At 43.0% G+C, this 19223-nt stretch overlaps 2 protein-coding genes across 2 annotated transcripts in view; both read left to right on the forward strand.

The window, feature by feature from the left end:
• Positions 1-4345: 4345 nt before the first annotated feature.
• On the forward strand, positions 4346-17856 carry dnai2b (dynein, axonemal, intermediate chain 2b). Its single transcript, XM_041900535.2, has 13 exons — positions 4346-4458; positions 4914-5104; positions 5456-5617; positions 6373-6494; positions 7016-7158; positions 7565-7678; positions 8277-8416; positions 8692-8814; positions 9084-9307; positions 9500-9635; positions 9830-9976; positions 10143-10361; positions 17606-17856. Exons 2-13 carry the CDS (start codon positions 4922-4924, stop codon positions 17636-17638), a joined length of 1746 nt encoding a protein of 581 aa, XP_041756469.1. The 5' UTR covers positions 4346-4458; positions 4914-4921; the 3' UTR covers positions 17639-17856.
• A 420-nt stretch (positions 17857-18276) lies between these two features.
• Positions 18277-19223, forward strand: part of LOC121577719 (kinesin-like protein KIF19) — a 98758-nt gene continuing 97811 nt past the window's right edge. Inside the window, exon 1 of the mRNA XM_041891541.2 lies at positions 18277-18717. Coding sequence (XP_041747475.2) covers positions 18679-18717 — 39 coding nt within the window. The 5' untranslated portion in view covers positions 18277-18678. The remainder of the gene's footprint in view (positions 18718-19223) is intronic.

Consider the following 19223-nt stretch of genomic DNA (forward strand, 5'->3'; position numbering starts at 1 on the left):
ATACCCTCCCTACACTATACCCTACACTATGCCCTACACTATGCCCTACACTATACCCTCCCTACACTATGCCCTACACTATACCCTACACTATGCCCTACACTATGCCCTACACTATGCCCTACACTATGCCCTACACTATACCCTCCCAACAATATGCCCTACAGTATGCCCTACACTATACCCTCCCTACACTATGCCCTACACCAGGGGTGTCAAACTCGTTTTAGCTCAGGGGCCACATGGAGGAAAATCTATTCCCAAGTGGGCCGGACCGGAAAAATCATGGTATATATAACTTAAAAACAACAACTTCAGATTGTTTTCTTTGTTTTAATACGATCAACATACAACATAAAGCTGGAGCCTGAGGACAGTGTGTCCAAAATAGTACAAGCACAACATCACTATTAATCATAAAACACGTCAAGTTTATTTGAAAATTCTAAAGAAAAAGAACACACAAACACACAATGCCTCAGTGATTAACAGAACTGTTTCACAGATCACAGAACTATATCAGGGTGTCATTTCTCAGGCAGAAATGTAGATAAAAATAATGAAATCCTGTTCCCAAAACAAGTGAAAGAACCACAGAGTCAAGAATAGGTTAAATATACAAATAAAATAAAATCAATTAAAAACAATAGCACATCAACATAAAAACATATAAACATAAAGCTGGAGCCTGAGGACAGTGTCCAAAAGCACAACATCACTATTAATCATAAAACAGCTCAAGTTATTTGAAAGTTCTGAGGACAAAGAACACACAAACACACAATGCCTCAGTGATTCACAGAAGTATATCACAGATCACAGAACTATATCAGGGTGTCATTTCTCAGGCAGAAATGTAGATAAAAATAATGAAATCCTGTTCCCCAAACAAGTGCAAGAACCACAGAGTCAAGAATAGGTTAAATATACAAATAAAATAAAAACAATTAAAAACAATAGCACATCAACATAAAAACATATACATAAATCTGAAAGCGTTGCTCAAACTCCCGTAACAGTCCCGTTATTTTATCTTTGAACCGCTTCATGTCTGCCACATGTTGGGTCGCACACACATTTTTCAGACAGGGGAAGTGAGCTGCATCACCACCGGCAAGTTGCGTCTCCCACAATGACAGCTTCAACTTGAAAGAACGTATGCTGTCATAATACCGGCGTGACAACTTTGTTGCGCCCTTGCAGCTGTTTGTTCAAGTTATTCAGGTGCTCTGTAACATCCACCATAAATGCAAGGTCCGGCATCCATTCTGCGGAATGAAATTCTAACACTGGTTTGCCCTTTTCTTCCATGAACTGTTCAATTTCTTTCGTAAATCAAAGAAATGCCTCAGCACAGCACCTCGGCTTAACCATCTTACCTCAGTGTGGTATGGCAGGCCATAGATGTGGTCTTTCTCTCTGAGAAGGCTGTCAAACTGACGGTGATTCAGGCTTCTGGATCGGATGAAATTAACAGTTTGGATGACCACCTTCATGACGTTATCCATCTTTAATGACTTGCAACACAAAGCCTCCTGGTGCAAAATACAGTGAAAAGTCAAAAAATCACGTCCTCCATTTGCAGATTGCACTTTCTCTCTGAACTTTGTCACAACGCCTGCTTTTTTCCCGATCATTGAGGGCGCACCATCTGTAGCCAGGCTGACAGCTGGGACCAGTCCACTCCGACCCTGTCCAGCGCGCCGACGAGTGCGGTAAAAATATCAGCTGCTGTCGTTGTATCTGTCATCGGCACCAACTCCACGAACTCCTCGGTGACGGTCAATGTGTCATCAACTCCGCGGATGAAAAAATGGCCAGTTGTGCAACATCTGTAATGTCCGTGCTTTCATCAATTGCAACCGAAAACGCAATAAATGACTTTACTTTTTGCTTCAACTGGCTGTCCAAATCCACTGAAAGATCGGAAATCCTGTCTGCAACTGTGTTTCTTGTCAGGCTGATATTTGCAAAAGCCTGCCGCTTTTCAGGGCACACAATCTCCGCTGCCTTCATCATGCATGTTTTTACAAATTCACCCTCACTAAATGGTTTTGAAGCCACTGCGATTTCATTAGCAATGAGGTAGCTAGCTTTCACTGCAGCGTCACTGATGTCTCGGCTGTGAGTAAACACAGACTGCTGTTTCTTCAGACCCGCCAACAGTTCATTCACCTTCTCTCATCTCCGCTGTCCTTGAAAGTTGTCATATTTGTCGGCATGAAGACTCACATAGTGGCGACGAAGGTTATATTCTTTCAGCACTGCAACATGCTCTGAACACACCAAACATACAGCTTTCCCATTCAATTCCGTGATTAAATAGGATGACAATTTTTCTTGGAACACTCTGCACTCTGTGTCCACTTTTCTCTTTTTTGACAGAGACATATTGGGGCAATGAGGGTGCCAAAGCACATAATGTTAAAAGTAGAAGCCGTAATAAATATCGCGGGCAAAACAAAGTAGCTCATTGGCTGCACGTGCTTGACCTACTTGCTCTGCCCCGGTATAAACAGTTTGCTTGCTTAACACAATTGCTATTGCGCCATCCAGTGGACGCAATTGGAACAGCAGTTTATTTTATTGAATAAAAAAATTTTTTTAAAAATTCTTTCAAAATCATCTCGCGGGCCGGATTAAACCCGTTTGCGGGCCTGATCCGGCCCGCGGGCCGTACGTTTGACACCCCTGCCCTACACTATACCCTCCCTACACTATACCCTCCCTACACTATGCCCTACACTATACCCTCCCTACACTATACCCTCCCTACACTATGCCCTACACTATACCCTCCCAACACTATGCCCTACACTATGCCCTACACTATACCCTCCCTACACTATGCCCTACACTATACCCTCCCAACACTATGCCCTACACTATGCCCTACACTATACCCTCCCTACACTATACCCTCCCAACACTATGCCCTACACTATACCCTACACTATACCCTACACCAGGGTTCTTCAATTCCGGTCCTGGAGGGCCGAAACACCTCTGTTTTTCATCCTCTCCTTCTAATCAGGGGCTAATTCAGACCTGGGACACCAGGTGAGTGCAATTAACTACCAGGTAGAAATAAAAAACAGAAGTGTTTCGGCCCTCCAGGACCGGAATTGAAGAACCCTGCCCTACACTATGCCCTACACTATACCCTCCCTACACTATGCCCTCCCTACACTATGCCCTACACTATACCCTCCCTACACTATGCCCTCCCTACACTATGCCCTACACTGATCTTTCACAGATACCGCTCTGTGTTGCGTGCTTTTCTCCATTCAGAAAGTCCTGCACAGTGTCTGACACAGGATTTTATCATTTGAACAGACTAAGACATGTTACAAATATAATTTGTACACATACAGTAACTGAAGCACGTATACACTGTAGTGTCTGTTTCAGACCAACTTGACTTTTGTATATAACTTATACGATAACATATTGTCTTATTTTGGAGTATTCATATTTTATTTTAGGGTGTTCTAATGTGCCACGGGTTGTGTGATATCTGTAGCATGGTTTAAACCAATAAAGCCCTTAGGAGAAAGTTGCTCTGCCACAATATCAGATGTTTTTTCAGAGGCCATTGTTAAATGATGGCATTCAGTTGTATGTATATTGTAATATTACCATATCAACTTGAGTTTTGGTCATGACTTGGAAGCTGCTGAAAACTCATGGTGGGAGAAATTGTGTTCAGACAGATAGCGGTTTTAACCTGACTAATGATAATTGTCATTCTGTTTTAATCTATCGTCAGTTAATGTTTAATTCTATAGGGTTTTGTTATATTATTTTATGTTGGTTTATTTTTCAGTTTGAGTCCATGTGAAGTAGCACCGTCTACAACCATTGAGAGTGGAGATTGATTTGTATGTATCCTCAGAGATAGGGTGTAGTTGTGAGTTAATAAAATACTTTTGAGTAGCTAATATTCTCATGTGTTTGGTGTATCTTCATTCTGTTAATGCTTTGTGCACTTATTTTTTAAGTCCAAAAATGAAAGTGTGACTAACCTCACTGTGACAATGCCTCTAACCACTGCATAATTAAGTGGATGTGAAAGACCACAAGCCTTGGGTAAATGTTATGACGACTTGGTTAGTCACACAGGTGTGGGCTTCAATTAAATGACTTAAATGCTATTTGTAAGTCGCTCTGGATAAGAGCGTCTGCTAAATGACGTAAATGTAATGTAAATGTAAATGGTTAGTAATTGTAATGTAATTGCATGGTTAGACAAATGACTATGGGCTGCCGAGCTCCTGTGCAGAGCAGGCTTTGGTCCACTGACTCTCCTAATGTGGGCGGTCCTATCAGACGGGGCGGGGGATGTGTTGCTAGGATACGGTAAACTACTGCTGGTTTTGGGAAATCCTAACATTTGAGGATACGGCCGGGAGTTTTGACGCTTCATTTCATTATCTTGTATCCTCAAGGGGAAAGGTAGGAATATTGCATTATAATTTCAATTTATTGATAGTCGTTTGATTTGAACATTCAAAACAATAAGAATGCCATGTTAGCTAATTTAGCTTGCTAGCTACATGATACTCTGGCTCAAGTGATGATTGATTAACGTTATCTAGCTAGCTACCCATGCATCTTCAGGCTGACAAACATTAGCTAGCTAACGACAACGTTAGTACACTGAGAACTGCACTTCTCTACTAATAGATAACCTCCCCTCCCCTTTTGAATATGGTTAATTATTTTAATGAAGGGCAGTTACCCTGTGTCCCTGTAAAGTGTAATATTAATCCAGTCACTACACCTTTTCTATTGTTTGTGTTAATTCCCATCATCAGGTTAATTAATCATTGACTTGTGTTGGTAGATAAACATGTAGGCCCATAGTCTAACCTGAATCAAACCTTTCTCTCATATCTATGTTCCGACAGCACTCACAATGGAGATAGTTCATGTGTACACCAAGAAGCGCAACGAGTTTGGGCGACAGTGTAATTTCTCTGATCGGTCTGCTGAGTTGCATGTGGACATCCTCCCTGATCCTTCTCTGGCATCCAGCTTCATTGAGAGAGACCCTTGCGATGTTCCCATACAGTGCACACAAGAGATGTCCGAGCATGAGGTGAGCACTGTAGACTAACAACCTGTCACCTGTAACATAAAAATGGACGACAAGTAAATAGATTTGATCATTACCTGTTATGTGTATTATAATTTATTACACAACCTAAACATTTCACAAGACTTGAGCAACACACACCAATTTTAATTGGGTATGTTGAGTGTCATAATATCAGCAAAGTTTGTGTTAGATAAAACAGCTTCTGCATCATTATGAGATAATAAGCAGCATCTGGCAGTTTATGTACATTTCACTCCAACAGTATTTATTCAAACTGTCTGTCTGTAACTAGGCCACTACAGCCTTTTGTGCTGAATCCTGCCTGACCTGCCTGGCTCTTGTCTTTTATAGGTGAACACAGAGCGCTTTGAGTCGGACACCAGGGGGATAAACCATGTGGAGGGAGGCTGGCCCAAGGACGTCAACCCTCAGGAGATGGAGCAGACCATCCGCTTCAGGAAGAAAGTGGAGAAAGACGAGCTTTATTTCAGCACCATCATGCAGCTGGGCAGTGTGAGTGTGTCAGACGTCATGCAGCTGGGCAGTGTGAGTGTGTCAGACATCATGCAGCTGGGCAGTGTGAGTGTGTCAGACATCATGCAGCTGGGCAGTGTGAGTGTGTCAGACATCATGCAGCTGGGCAGTGTGAGTGTATCAGACATCACAATCCGTCAAGTAGCCTCGACATGGCCCGGGGTCATACAGTTTTCTATATCATTTTATTGAATTAGTCTCTAGTGTATGACATTTATTCATTTTACCATAAATAAATAATACGTCCTACAGCAGCATACCACCCTGCATCCCACTGCTGGCTTGCCTCTGAAGCTAAGCAGGGTTGGTCCTGGTCGGTCCCTGGATGGGAGACCAGATGCTCCTGGAAATGGTGTTGGAGGGTCAGTAGGAGGCACTCTTTCCTCTGGTAAAAAACAACAACAACAATGCCCCAGGGCAGTGATTGGGGACATTGCCCTGTGTAGGTTGCTGTCTTTCGGATGGGACGTTCAACGGGTGTCCTGACTCTGTGGTCACTAAGAATCCCATGGCACTTATCATAAGAGTAGGGGTGTTAACTGTCCCTAAATCTACATTACCCCAGAGTAGGGGTTTTAACTGGCCCTAAATCTACATTGTCCCAGAGTAGGGGTTTTAACTGGCCCTAAATCTACATTGTCCCAGAGTTCTGAAAGGGAGAGATGGAGAATAACAGGAGTGTTCCTTTCCATCTCTGATCAGAGCCCTACTCTGTTCCTCCCGTTCTAACACAGAACATGGAGCATTGCATCAAGCAGAACAATGCCATCAACATCTACCAGGAGTACTTTGAAGAGGAGGAGGTGGTGGAGGAGTCAGAGGAGCAGCCCTCTGCCAAAACCATCAACGTTTTCAGGTGCATCCCTGACATCTATTAACCTATCGTTCAACAGTGTTACACTTGCATAACAACAACAATGGTTGTAGTTATTGCCCACATAGATTACATGAATTATGCTATTGTTATTAAAGGCTATATTACCAGTGTCTGGTGTCCCTCTAAGTTAGTGGTATTCAAAGTCGGTATTCAGTGTTAAAAAAATTTTTGAGGGAACAAAAAAATAAGAGTACAGATTATTGTATGGGACAATATAACAACCTTTTTCAGAATTATAATATTTAATTTTTATTGATTTTTAATTACATGTATTGGTTTGTTTTCATTTTGAAAATATAATGAATTTAAAGTTATTTGTTGATGTAAAAATATAAATTTACCGATTTTTAAGGTTGTCTCATTAGATTTGGGGTGGGGTGGAGTCGCTAGAAATTATGAAAAAAATGGGGTCCCCAGAAATTCTGGTGGAAAAAATAGGGTCCCCACTGAAAAAGTTTGGCTAAGTGGTTTTAAATCTCTTTTGTGTTTTGATCATCCAGAGACCCGAACGAGATAAAGCGCACTGCCACCTGTCTGTCCTGGCATCCCGATGGCAGCTGTAAACTGGCAGTGGCCTACTCCTCACTGGGGTTCCAGAACATCTCTCAAGACATGAGCTATGACTCATATATATGGGACATTGGTAGGTGTAATACTTCCTTCCTTTTTTTTGTGACCTTAGCTATTAGACTCAAACGTCTCTTTCATTTATCCATAAAACATTCCTTACCCAGGATTCAACTGGTGACTATCAGGCAGAACAAAGTAAAAGGAGCACTCTGTTTCTGCGTAAATCTGCTAGATTTATTAACGGGACAAACAGAGTGACTATCATTGCAGTGAGACTAAAATCTGGTAGATTTATTGACGGGACAAACATTAGGATCTTTCATTTTATATTTTTCTTTCTAACAGAGTGACTATTTTTGCAATAGCTGTAGCAGTGAGACTAACACATTTTCCACCTTAATTGGTCGTTCAGAAAGTCAAAGTAGACTACAAAGTCTAGTAATCAATTGAATCCCGTGTGTTGCCTCTTGCCTCTTCAGAGAATCCTAATAAGCCAGAGATGACCCTGAAACCTGTCTCTCTACTGGTCTGTCTGGAGTACAACCCCAAAGACTCTCACATCCTGGTCGGAGGCAGCTACAATGGCCAGATCGGTGGGTCCTTCAACAGCACAGTGTTCTCTCCTTTTATTCCACAGAAAGTATCATGCTTCATGACAGCTCGGAGGCAATGTCCGGAGTTTCCTGTACAGTGCACAGAACATTGTATGGTCAAGTCATTGTCTTCCTCTCAGACAGTCTTCCATCTATTAGTCCCAATTACCTCAAGGTCTTACTGTTTAAAGTTAATATTTTGTTTTTCTGTTGTAAATGTCAAAATGCTTTGAGTTATATAAGTCCAAGGTCTGGATGGGTTTGACCGGATGCTCTCTTAGTTGTACATTGAAGTATATTCCCTCAGGATATTGTTCAAGCTCTGACAGTTCAATATGAAATTCAGAAATTAAATTGTGTGTTATTGTTATATGTGGCTGTGTAAGAGTTGGGTTCAATTCCATTTAAATTCCAGTCAATTCGGAAAGTAAACCAAATTCCAATGCCAAATGTTCCTAATTGAAGAGAAATGGGATTTCAGTGTACTTCCTGAATTGTCTGGAATTAAAATGGAATTGACCCCAACCCTTGTGTGTGTGTGTGCGCGTGCATGTGTGTTTGTGAATGTACACTAAGTCAAATATATTTGTCTGAGCAGCTTATTGGGACACTCGCAAGGGGAGCCAGCCGGTGGAAATGTCCACAATAGAGCACAGCCACAGAGACCCGGTCTACAAAGTCATCTGGTTGCAGTCAAAGACTGGAACCGATACCTTCTCTGCGTCTACGGACGGCCAGGTGAGCCACGCCTCCAATAGAAGCAATAAAGGCCTTTGTCACCTTAGCCCTTTCTCAAGCCAAGCAGGCACAATGGGCCAGGGAGGCACAAAACTCTCATGGGCAGTGAAGTCTGATACTCTTGGTCCGGGACAGGTATACTTTCTCTGACCTTAAACTGCCATTTGGCCGTAGCCAGAAGTTATGTAATAATACGTCTATTGAAGGCAAGTAGACTGTGACTGACCGGCCCCGAGTTGACTCCTGGTCTCTGTCTCTCTGTCTCTGTCTAAAAGGTGCTGTGGTGGGACATCCGTAAGATGAGCGAGCCTACAGAGAGGCTGGTACTGGACCCCAACAAGAAGGGCAACCTGGACAATGCCCTGGGGGCAATCTCACTGGAGTTTGAGACCACTATGGTGAGGAGGCTCTCTAGACTGGAGTATCCCTCTGTTGTTTCACTGATTAATTAGGAGTATGGATCAGCCTAACATCTTATTGTATCAGAATGAAAAATGTATGCACTCACTAACTGTAAGTCGCTCTGGATAAGAGCGTCTGCTAAATGACTAAAATGTAATGTAAATGTATCAACTGGAAAGTAGGAGATCCAGTATATAATGTATTTTTATTTGTACAAAAGGAAGATCTAAAATTGAACATGATGTTTTCTCTTAATCTTATTCAGCCCACAAAGTTTATGGTGGGGACAGAGCAAGGGCTGGTGGTCTCCTGTAACCGGAAGGCCAAGACCCCGGCAGAGAAGATAGTGTGTACGTACAGCGGTCATCACGGCCCAGTCTACGCCCTGCAAAGGAACCCGTTCTTCCCCAAGAACTTCCTGACCGTAGCCGATTGGACAGCCCGCATCTGGTCCGAAGACATCAAGGAGTCGTCCATCATGTGGACAAAGTAAAGGGTCCCTCTGAAACATAAAGTAGATGATATAGCTACTTCACAGATATATTCATAACACTCTTTTTAGGTTCTGATAGATTCATAACACTCTTTTTCAGTTCTAATACACATAAGCAGGGATTTGGCAAACAACTCCCCTCTTGTAATATTGACCTAATGTAAAATGACCTCTGTTGGTTGCCATAGATACCATATGGCCTATCTGTCAGACGGCTGCTGGAGTCCAATACGGCCCTCTGTATTCTTCACTGTCAAAATGGACGGGACACTAGACGTGTGGGACTTCCTCTTCAAACAGAACGACCCCACCCTCAGTCTGAAAGTATGTCCCTTCCACACCTGTCTATATTCTCAAAACACCTCGTCCAGCCTTCACACAACACCTGCCAGGCCTAAATGACCCTGTGAAACCCCATTTTGTTGTGTTGGGTTGTTATCGCTGGTATAATTCTTGTATGGTGATGCCAAAGAAAATGTCTGCCCTCGGATAGACAATTAAGTTATATTGTATTCTAGGTGTGTGATGAGGCTCTGTACAGCCTGCGGGTGCAGGATAACGGGCGCTTCCTGGCCTGTGGGTCTCAGCTGGGCACTGCCACCCTGCTGGAAATCTCCCCGGGGCTGTGTACCCTTCAGAGGAACGAGAAGGCCCTGGCCACTGCGGTGAGAGACACCCTCTACCCCAGAACATCCATCTCTGCCCTAGCCTGGTCCCAGATCATTGTGGCGTGACATTGACCATAGGCTACCCCTGCCCAGCTCTATTCTACTCTTTTCGCTCCTCACCTATCTGTACTATTGAATTGACCCTGTGTGTGTCTTTGGTCAGATGTTTGAGCGGGAGACCAAACGGGAGAAGATCTTGGAGGCGCGCCACCGTGAGATGCGTCTGAAGGAGCGCAGCCGCTCAGAGCAGAGCAAGGAGGAGGACACCAAGGAGGGCGAAGGAGAGGAGAGCGCCGAGGAGCGAGCAACGCGCACAGAGACAGAGTTCTATGAGATAGTGGAGGCTGAGCTGAAGAAGAGAGCTAAGGAGCAAGATAAAAAGGTTAGAAGGGATTGAGTGAAAAAAAGAGAACATTTCTGAACTTCCTTTAGGTTGATTACTTTTTACTAATCCAATCAGTTTTCCACGTTGATTCAACGTCATCCATTGATTTTTGTTGTTGAAATGATGTGGAAGCAATGTTGATTCAACCAGTTTGTGCCCAGTGGGTTATTATTAATCCGTTGTTTATAAGTCTTATGACTGAATTAGTTGGCTATTTCAGTAGCATAACAAACAACAACACCAGCCTGCAATGGCATTAATCTGGCCATACATTCACATGAGGTGGCCTATACACTGCCTTGCGAAAGTATTCACCCCCCTTGGCATTTTTCGTATTTTGTTGCCTTACAACCTGGAATTAAAATTGATTTTTTTGGGGCGTTTGTATCATTTGATTTACACAACATGCCTACCACTTTGAAGATGCAAAATATTTTTTTTTGTGAAACAAACAAGAAATAAGACAAAAAAACTGAAAACTTGAGCGTGCATAACTATTCACCCCCCCAAAGTCAATACTTTGTAGAGCCACCTTTTGCAGCAATTATAGCTGCAAGTATCTTGGGGTATGTCTCTATAAGCTTGGCACATCTAGCCACTGGGATTTTTCTCCCATTCTTCAAGGCAAAACTGCTCCAGCTCTTTCAAGTTGGATGAGTTCCGCTGGTGTAGAGCAATCTTTAAGTCATACCACAGATTCTCAATTGGATTGAGGTCTGGGCTTTGACTAGGCCATTCCAAGACATTTAAATGTTTCCCCTTAAACCACTCAAGTGTTGCTTTAGCAGTATGCTTAGGGTCATTGTCCTGCTGGAAGGTGAACCTCCGTCCCAGTCTCAAATCTCTGGAAGACTGAAACAGGTTTCCCTCAAGAATTTCCCTGTATTTAGCGCCATCCATCATTCCTTCAATTCTGACCAGTTTCCCAGTCCCTGCCGATGAAAAACATCCCCACAGCATGATTCTGTTCTTGGGGTGATGAGAGGTGTTGGGTTTGCGCCAGACATAGCGTTTTTCCTGATGGCCAAAAAGCTCAATTTTAGTCTCATCTGACCAGAGTACCTTCTTCCATATGTTTGGGGAGTCTCCCACATGGCTTTTGGCGAACACCAAACGTGTTTGCTTATTTTTGTCTTTAAGCAATGGATTTTTTCTGGCCACTCTTCCATAAAGCCCAGCTCTGTGGAGTGTACGGCTTAAAGTGGTCCTATGGACAGATACTCCAATCTCCGCCGTGGAGCTTTGCAGCTCCTTCAGGGTTATCTTTGGTCTCTTTGTTGCCTCTCTGATTAATGCCCTCCTTGCCTGGTCCGTGAGTTTTGGTGAGCTCTCTTGGCAGGTTTGTTGTGGTGCCATATTCTTTCAATTTTTTTATAATGGATTTAATGGTGCTCCGTGGGATGTTCAAAGTTTCGGATATTTTTTTATAACCCAACCCTGATCTGTACTTCTCCACAACTTTGTCCCTGACCTGTTTGGAGAGCTCCTTGGTCTTCATGGTGCCGCTTGCTTGGTGGTTTCCCTTGCTTAGTGGTGTTGCAGACTATGGGGCCTTTCAGAACAGGTGTATATATACTGAGATCATGTGACAGATCATGTGACACTTAGATTGCACACAGGTGGACTTTATTTAACTAATTATGTGACTTCTGAAGGTAATTGGTTGCACCAGATCTTATTTAGGGGCTTCATAGCAAAGGGGGTGAATACATACAGTTGAAGTCGGAAGTTTACATACACTTAGGTTGGAGTCATTAAAACTCGTTTTTCAACCACTCCACAAATGTCTTGTTAACAAACTATAGTTTTGGCAAGTCGGTTAGGACATCTACTTTGTGCATGACACAAGTAATTTTTCCAACAATTGTTTACAGGCAGATTATTTCACTTATAATTCACAGTATCACAATTCCAGTGGGTCAGAAGTTTACATACACTAAGCTGACTGTGCCTTTAAACAGCTTGGAAAATTCCAGAAAATGATGTAATGGCTTTAGAAGCTTCTGATAGGCTAATTGACATCATTTGAGTCAATTGGAGGTGTACCTGTCGATGTATTTCAAGGCCTACCTTCAAACTCAGTGCCTCTTTGCTTGACATCATGGGAAAATCTAAAGAAATCAGCCAAGACCTCCGAAAAAAAATTGTAGACCTCCACAAGTCTGGTTCATCCTTGGGAGCAATTTCCAAACGCCTGAAGGTACCACGTTCATCTGTACAAACAATAGTACGCAAGTATAAACACCATGGGACCACACAGCCGTCATACCGCTCAGGAAGGAGACGCGTTCTGTCTCCTAGAGATTAACGTACTTTGGTGCGAAAAGTGCAAATCAATCCCAGAACAACAGCAAAGGACCTTGTGAAGATGTTGGAGGAAACAGGTACAAAAGTATCTATATCCACAGTAAAACGAGTCCTATATCGACATAACCTGAAAGGCCGCTCAGCAAGGAAGTAGCCACTGCTCCAAAACCGCCATAAAAAAGCCAGACTACGGTTTGCAACTGCACATGGGGACAAAGGTTGTACTTTTTGGAGAAATGTCCTCTGGTCTGATTAAACTAAAATAGAACTGTTTGGCCATAATGACCAAATCAAATCAAATCAAATTGTATTTCTCACATACACGTGTTTAGCAGATGTTATTGCGGGTGTAGCAAAATGCATGTGCTTCTAGCTCCGACAGTGCAGTAATATCTAACAAGTAATATCTAACAATTTCACAACATATACCCAATACACACAAATCTAGTAAGGATTGGAATTTTATAATATATACAGATATGGACAAGCAATGACAGAGCGGCATGGACTAAGATACAGTAGAATATTATAGAATAGAATACAGTATATACATATGAGATGAGTAGTGCAAAATATGTAAACATTATTAAAGTGACTAGTGTTCCATTTCTTAAAGTGGCCAGTGATTTCAATAGGCAGCAGCAGCCTCTAATGTGCTAGTGATGGCTATTTAACAGTCTGATGGCCTTGAGATAGAAGCTTTGATGCACCTGTACTGACCTCGCCTACTGGATGATCACGGGGTGAACAGGCAGCGGCTCGGGTGGTTAATGTCCTTGATGATCTTTTTGGCCTTCCTGTGACATCGGGTGCTGTAGGTGTCTTGGAGGGCAGGTAGTTTGCCGCCGGTAATGCATTCGGCAGACCGCACCACCCTCTGGAGAGCCCTGCGGTTGCGGGCGGTGCAGTTGCCGTACCAGGCGGTGATACAGCCCGACAGGATGCTCTCAATTGTGCATCTGTAAAAGTTTGTGAGGGTTTTAGGTGCCAAGCCAAATTTCTTCAGCCTCCTGAGGTTGAAGAGGCTATGTTGCATCTTCTTCACCACACTGTCTGCGTGGGTGGACCATTTCAGTTTGTCAGTGATGTGTACGCCAAGGAACTTGAAGCTTTCTACGTTCTCCACTGCTGTCCCGTCGATGTGGATAGGGGGGTGCACCCTCTGCTGTTTCCTGAAGTCCACGATCATCTCCTTTGTTTTGTTGATGTTGAGTTAGAGGTTATTTTCCTGGCACCACACTCCCAGAGCCCTCACCTCCTCCCTGTAGGCGGTCTCGTCATTGTTGGTAATCAAGCCTCCTACTGTTGTGTCGTCTGCAAACTTGATGATTGAGTTGGAGGCGTGCTTGGCCACGCAGTCATGGGTGAACAGAGAGTACAGGAGGGGGCTGAGCATACCCTTGTGGGGCCCCAGTGTTGAGGATCAGCGAAGTGGAGATGTTGTTTCCTACCTTCACCACCTGGGGGTGGCCCGTCAGGAAGTCCAGGACCCAGTTGCACAGGGCGGGGTTCAGACCCAGGGCCTCGAGCTTAATGATGAGCTTGGAGGGTACTATGGTGTTGAATGCTGAGCTATAGTCAATGAACAGCATTCTTACATAGGTATTCCTCTTGTCCCGGTGGGATAGGGCAGTGTGCAGTGTGATGGTGATTGCATCGTCTGTGGATCTATTGCGGCGGTAAGCAAATTGAAGTGGGTCTAGGGTGACAGGTAAGGTAGAGGTGATATGATCCTTGACTAGTCTCTCAAAGCACTTCATGATGACAGAGGTGAGTGCTACGGGGCAGTAGTCATTTAGTTCAGTTACCTTTGCTTTCTTGGGTACAGGAACAATGGTGGCCATCTTGAAGCATGTGGGAACAGCAGACTGGGAAAGAGAGAGATTGAATATGTCCGTAAACACACCAGCCAGCTGGTCTGCGCATGCTCTGAGGACATGGCTAGGGATGCCGTCTGGGCCGGCAGCCTTGCGGGGGTTGACATGCTTAAATGTCTTATTTACGTCGGCCACGGAGAAGGAGAGGCCACAGTCCGTCGGTGGCACTGTGTTATCCTCAAAGTGGGCGAAGAAGGTGTTTAGCTTGTCTGGAAGCGAGACGTCGGTGTCAGCATCGTGGCTGGTTTTCCTTTTGTAGTCCGTGATAGTCTGTAGACCCTGCCACATAAGTCTCGTGTCTGAGCCATTGAATTGTGACTTCACTTAGTCTCTATACTGATGTTTTGCCAGTTTAATTACCTTGCGGAGTGAGTAGCTACACTGTTTGTATTCTTCCATATTCCCAGTCGCCTTGCCATGGTTAAAAGCGGTGGTTCGCACTTTCAGTTTTGCGCGAATGCTGCCAACTATCCACGGTTTCTGGTTAGGGTAGGTTTTAATAGTCACAGTTGGCACAACATCACCTATACACTTCTTGATAAACTCAGTCACTGTATCCGTGTATTCGTCAATGTTATTCTCGTAGGCTACCCGAAACATATCCCAGTCAAAACAATCTTGGAAGCATGGATTCCGATTGGTCAGACCAGCGTTGAATAGTCCTTAGCACGGGTACTTCCTGTTTGAGTTTTTGCCTATAGGAAGGGAGGAGCAAAATGGAGTTGTGGTCAGATTTGCCGAAAGGTGGGCGGGGTTGGGCCTTATAACCATCCCGGAAGTTCGAATAGCAATGGTTGAGGATTTTAGTAACGCGAGTACAACAGTCGATATGTTGATAGATCTTCGGCAGCCTAGTCCTCAAATTTGCTTTGTTAAAATCCCTGGCTACAATAAATGCAGCCTCAGGATATGTGGTTTCCAGTTTGCATAAAGTCCAGTGAAGTTGTTTGAGGGCCGTCGTGGTAACGGCTTGAGGGGGGATATACACGGCCGTGACTATAACCGAAGAAAATTATCATGGGAGATAATACGGTCGGCATTTGATTGTGAGGTATTCTAGATCGGGTGAACAAAAGGACTTTAGTTCCTGTATGTTACTACAATTACACCATGAGTCGTTAATCATGAAACACACACCTCCACCCTTCTGCTTCCCGGAAAGATATTTATTCCTGACTGCGCGATGAACTGAGAACCCATCTGGCTGGACCGATTTCGACAGAATATCCCCAGAAACACATGTTTCCGTGAAACAAAGTATGTTACAGGCCTTGATGTCTCTCTGGAAAGAAATCCATCGTTTTGTTTGGAGGAAAAGGGGGGGGGGGCTTGCAAGCCAAATAACACCATCCCAACCGTGAAGCACGGGGGTGGCAGCATCATGCTGTGGGGGTGCTTTGCTGCAGGAGGGACTGGTGCACTTCACAAAATAGATGGCATCATGAGGAAGGAAAATTATGTGGATATATTGAAGCAACATCTCAAGACATCAGTCAGGAAGTTAAAGCTTGGTCGCAAATGGGTCTTCCAAATGGACAATGACCCCAAGCATACTTCCAAAGTTGTGTCAAAATGGCTTAAGGACAACAAAGTCAAGGTATTGGAGTGGCCATCACAAAGCCCTGACCTCAATCATATAGAAAATGTGTGGGCAGAACTGAAAAAGTGTGTGCGAGCAAGGAGGCCTACAAACCTGACTCAGTTACACCAGCTCTGTCAGGAAGAATGGGCCAAAATTCACCCAACTTATTGTGGGAAGCTTGTGGAAGGCTACCCGAAACGTTTGACCCAAGTTAAACAATTTAAAGGCAATACTACCAAATACTAATTGAGTGTATGTAAACTTCTGACCCTGGGAATGTGATGAAATAAATAAAAGCTGAAATAAATAATTATCTCTACTATTATTCTGACATTTCACATTCTTAAAATAAAGTGGTGATCCTAACTGGCCTAAGACAGGGAATTTTTACTAGGATTAAATGTCAGGAATTGTGAAAAATTGAGTTTAAATGTATTTGGCTAAGGTGTATGTAAACTTCCGACTTCAACTGAATGCACGCACCACTTTTCCGTTATTATTTTGTTTGAATTTTTTGAAATTAGTTATTTTTTTCATTTCACTTCACCAATTTGGACTATTTTGTGTATGTCCATTACATGAAATCCAAATAAAAATCAATTTAAATTGCAGGTTGTAATGCAACAAAATAGGAAAAACGCCAAGGGGATGAATATTTTTGCAAGGCACTGTATACAGTAACAGCATGAACTCAGACACTCTGTTCTGTGCACCATGGCAGCTCTGATGATCTCATAGTCGATAATGTGTGGATGAAGTATCACTACAGGGGTCTGTCTCATCTGAGTGTCATAATGTCCCTCCCTGCTGTGATAGTAATTATAGTGTATCTAGAGAGCAGGTTTTCTTCTTCTGCAGAAACACCTTGCCTGCAGTGCAGGCCATAATTGAGCTCCCTGCCGTGCAGAGTGTTAGAGAACTTCAGGACAGTAGATGGAGAGAGTCTCATGTCACAGTGACTTTACACAAGTTATGTTTGATATACGTTGTCAAGGGTTTGTACATTTAGAGGCGGCTGGTGAGAGGGGTCCGGATTTTGTTTAAAATGAAGTCGTTGCTGAAGTTGTTACTGTCCTCCTGCCTGTATGACATCACCACTGATAGTTGCCTGTCAAACGGAGCTGCAACTCTTTGTCCAGGGGTAACAAATTGCCCCTTGTTTTGGTCCAGTGGCCCATTAAGATTGGGGACTATAAAAAGCTACTGTTTGTTAGCTAGTCTGGAGAATGAAAACTCAATAACCTGTAAATCTGACTGTAAATACCAACATTTATATGTTTTCCCCCCAGTAATGACAGAAATATTTTATAATAAGAAAATAGGAGTGAATTAAATAGATTGTTGGTATTTTTTTTACCTTTCAGTGACATTAAAAAGCTAGGTTTACTTCTGATGTAATTGTCAATTACTTACAGATACATACAGTAGGTTATGTGGTCACAAACTGATGCTGTAATATATGTGTCCCCTCTCAGGAGAAAGACGTGTGTGAAGAGAAAGAAGTCTGAGACAGAACACCTTAACAACACCATGTTCCACATGCCATCTGAAATGTCATCTTGAATCAATCAAATATAAACAGCAAGGCATTTTCTATAATAGAGATGTTCTCAGTGAGTCACGCCGAACTCATTAACGGGATTGAGTTACTGTTTAATTATTGTTATTTTATTTATAAATCATTATATTAGGGTTGTCTTCATTGATTAAAGGAAATGTATTTTGCTATCTGTGTCTTTTGGGATTTTGACATTTTTCTTTCCTTTGTAGAAATCATGAAGAATAATTATTGTATGAAATTAGTCATATGCCAAGCCTCAGTGAATCAGTTACAATACCGCAGATTTCATTTTGATCTATAAAGATATGTTATATTTGAATATCTTAGTCTGGAAACGACAGTCAAGTTATATTTACTGTCGAGGGCAAGCAATTGCGTCACCGTAATTTGGAGAGCTGTTTGTGCAATTCTATGCGCCATCGATTTATCCACCAGATCTCGTCCTTTGGGCCGCGGTAAATCCAAGAAACAGCTGGTTGCTCTGGTGCTTTACGCGCCGCTGCGTCTCAGAGTAAACTTTACCTAGTGATCTCTAAGGGTCTCCAGGAACAACACACGAGTCGTCAGAGGAAGAGAGAGCAAAGGGAAGGCAACAGTGGACACCTGCCAATTCTCCTTCCTCATCCTCGTCGGTATCCTCTCTGTCTTCAAAGACATGGGCAAAAGAACAACCGAATTATTTCTGTAAACAGAATAGACTAAACGGAATGTAGGCGACTCGTTTTACACGGTTATATTAGACTTGTTTTGAAAGAGCGCACTTTTGGCAATAGGCGTCTATTTAACCGTAAATAAATTAGAACTATTTTGCGGAAAGGTAGAGGTTTGTAGGCCAGTTCTCGTCGTCGATCGAGTTCGACATTGGACAAGCCATACAGTTGGGTTGAGAGGGGTCGTGCAGGTATATTGAGCAGGATGTCTGACCGATGTCCAGTTTAGTTGCCACTATTTTCTAACAAGTCGAGGATACTCCAACCACCAGTGGCCATGAAGGACACAGGCGAATCAAAGGACCACCAACTGACAGTAAGTGCAATACACTTGCTTAGCCTACGTACACACTGTCACACCTGTTTAGTATTGCTGCGAGAACAGTGGTGTTGTATAGCCTACCTATATGGGGACATTTTAATTTATTGACGCAGTAGTGTTGTATAGCCTACCTATATGGGGACAGTTTAATTTATTGCCACAGTAGTGTTGTATAGCCTACCTATATGACTGTAAGTCGCTTTGGATAAAAGCGTCTGCTAAATGGCATATTATTATTATTATTTATATGGGGACAGTTTAATTTATTGCCACAGTAGTGTTGTATAGCCTACCTATATGGGGACAGTTTAATTTATTGACACAGTAGTGTTGTATAGCCTACCTATATGGGACATTTTAATTTATTGCCACAGTAGTGTTGTATAGCCTACCTATATGGGGACATTTTAATTTATTGCCACAGTAGTGTTGTATAGCCTACCTATATGGGGACAGTTTAATTTATTGACACAGTAGTGTTGTATAGCCTACCTATATGG

The sequence above is a fragment of the Coregonus clupeaformis genome, chromosome 1, assembly GCF_020615455.1.
Source record: "Coregonus clupeaformis isolate EN_2021a chromosome 1, ASM2061545v1, whole genome shotgun sequence".
NCBI lineage: Eukaryota > Metazoa > Chordata > Actinopteri > Salmoniformes > Salmonidae > Coregonus > Coregonus clupeaformis.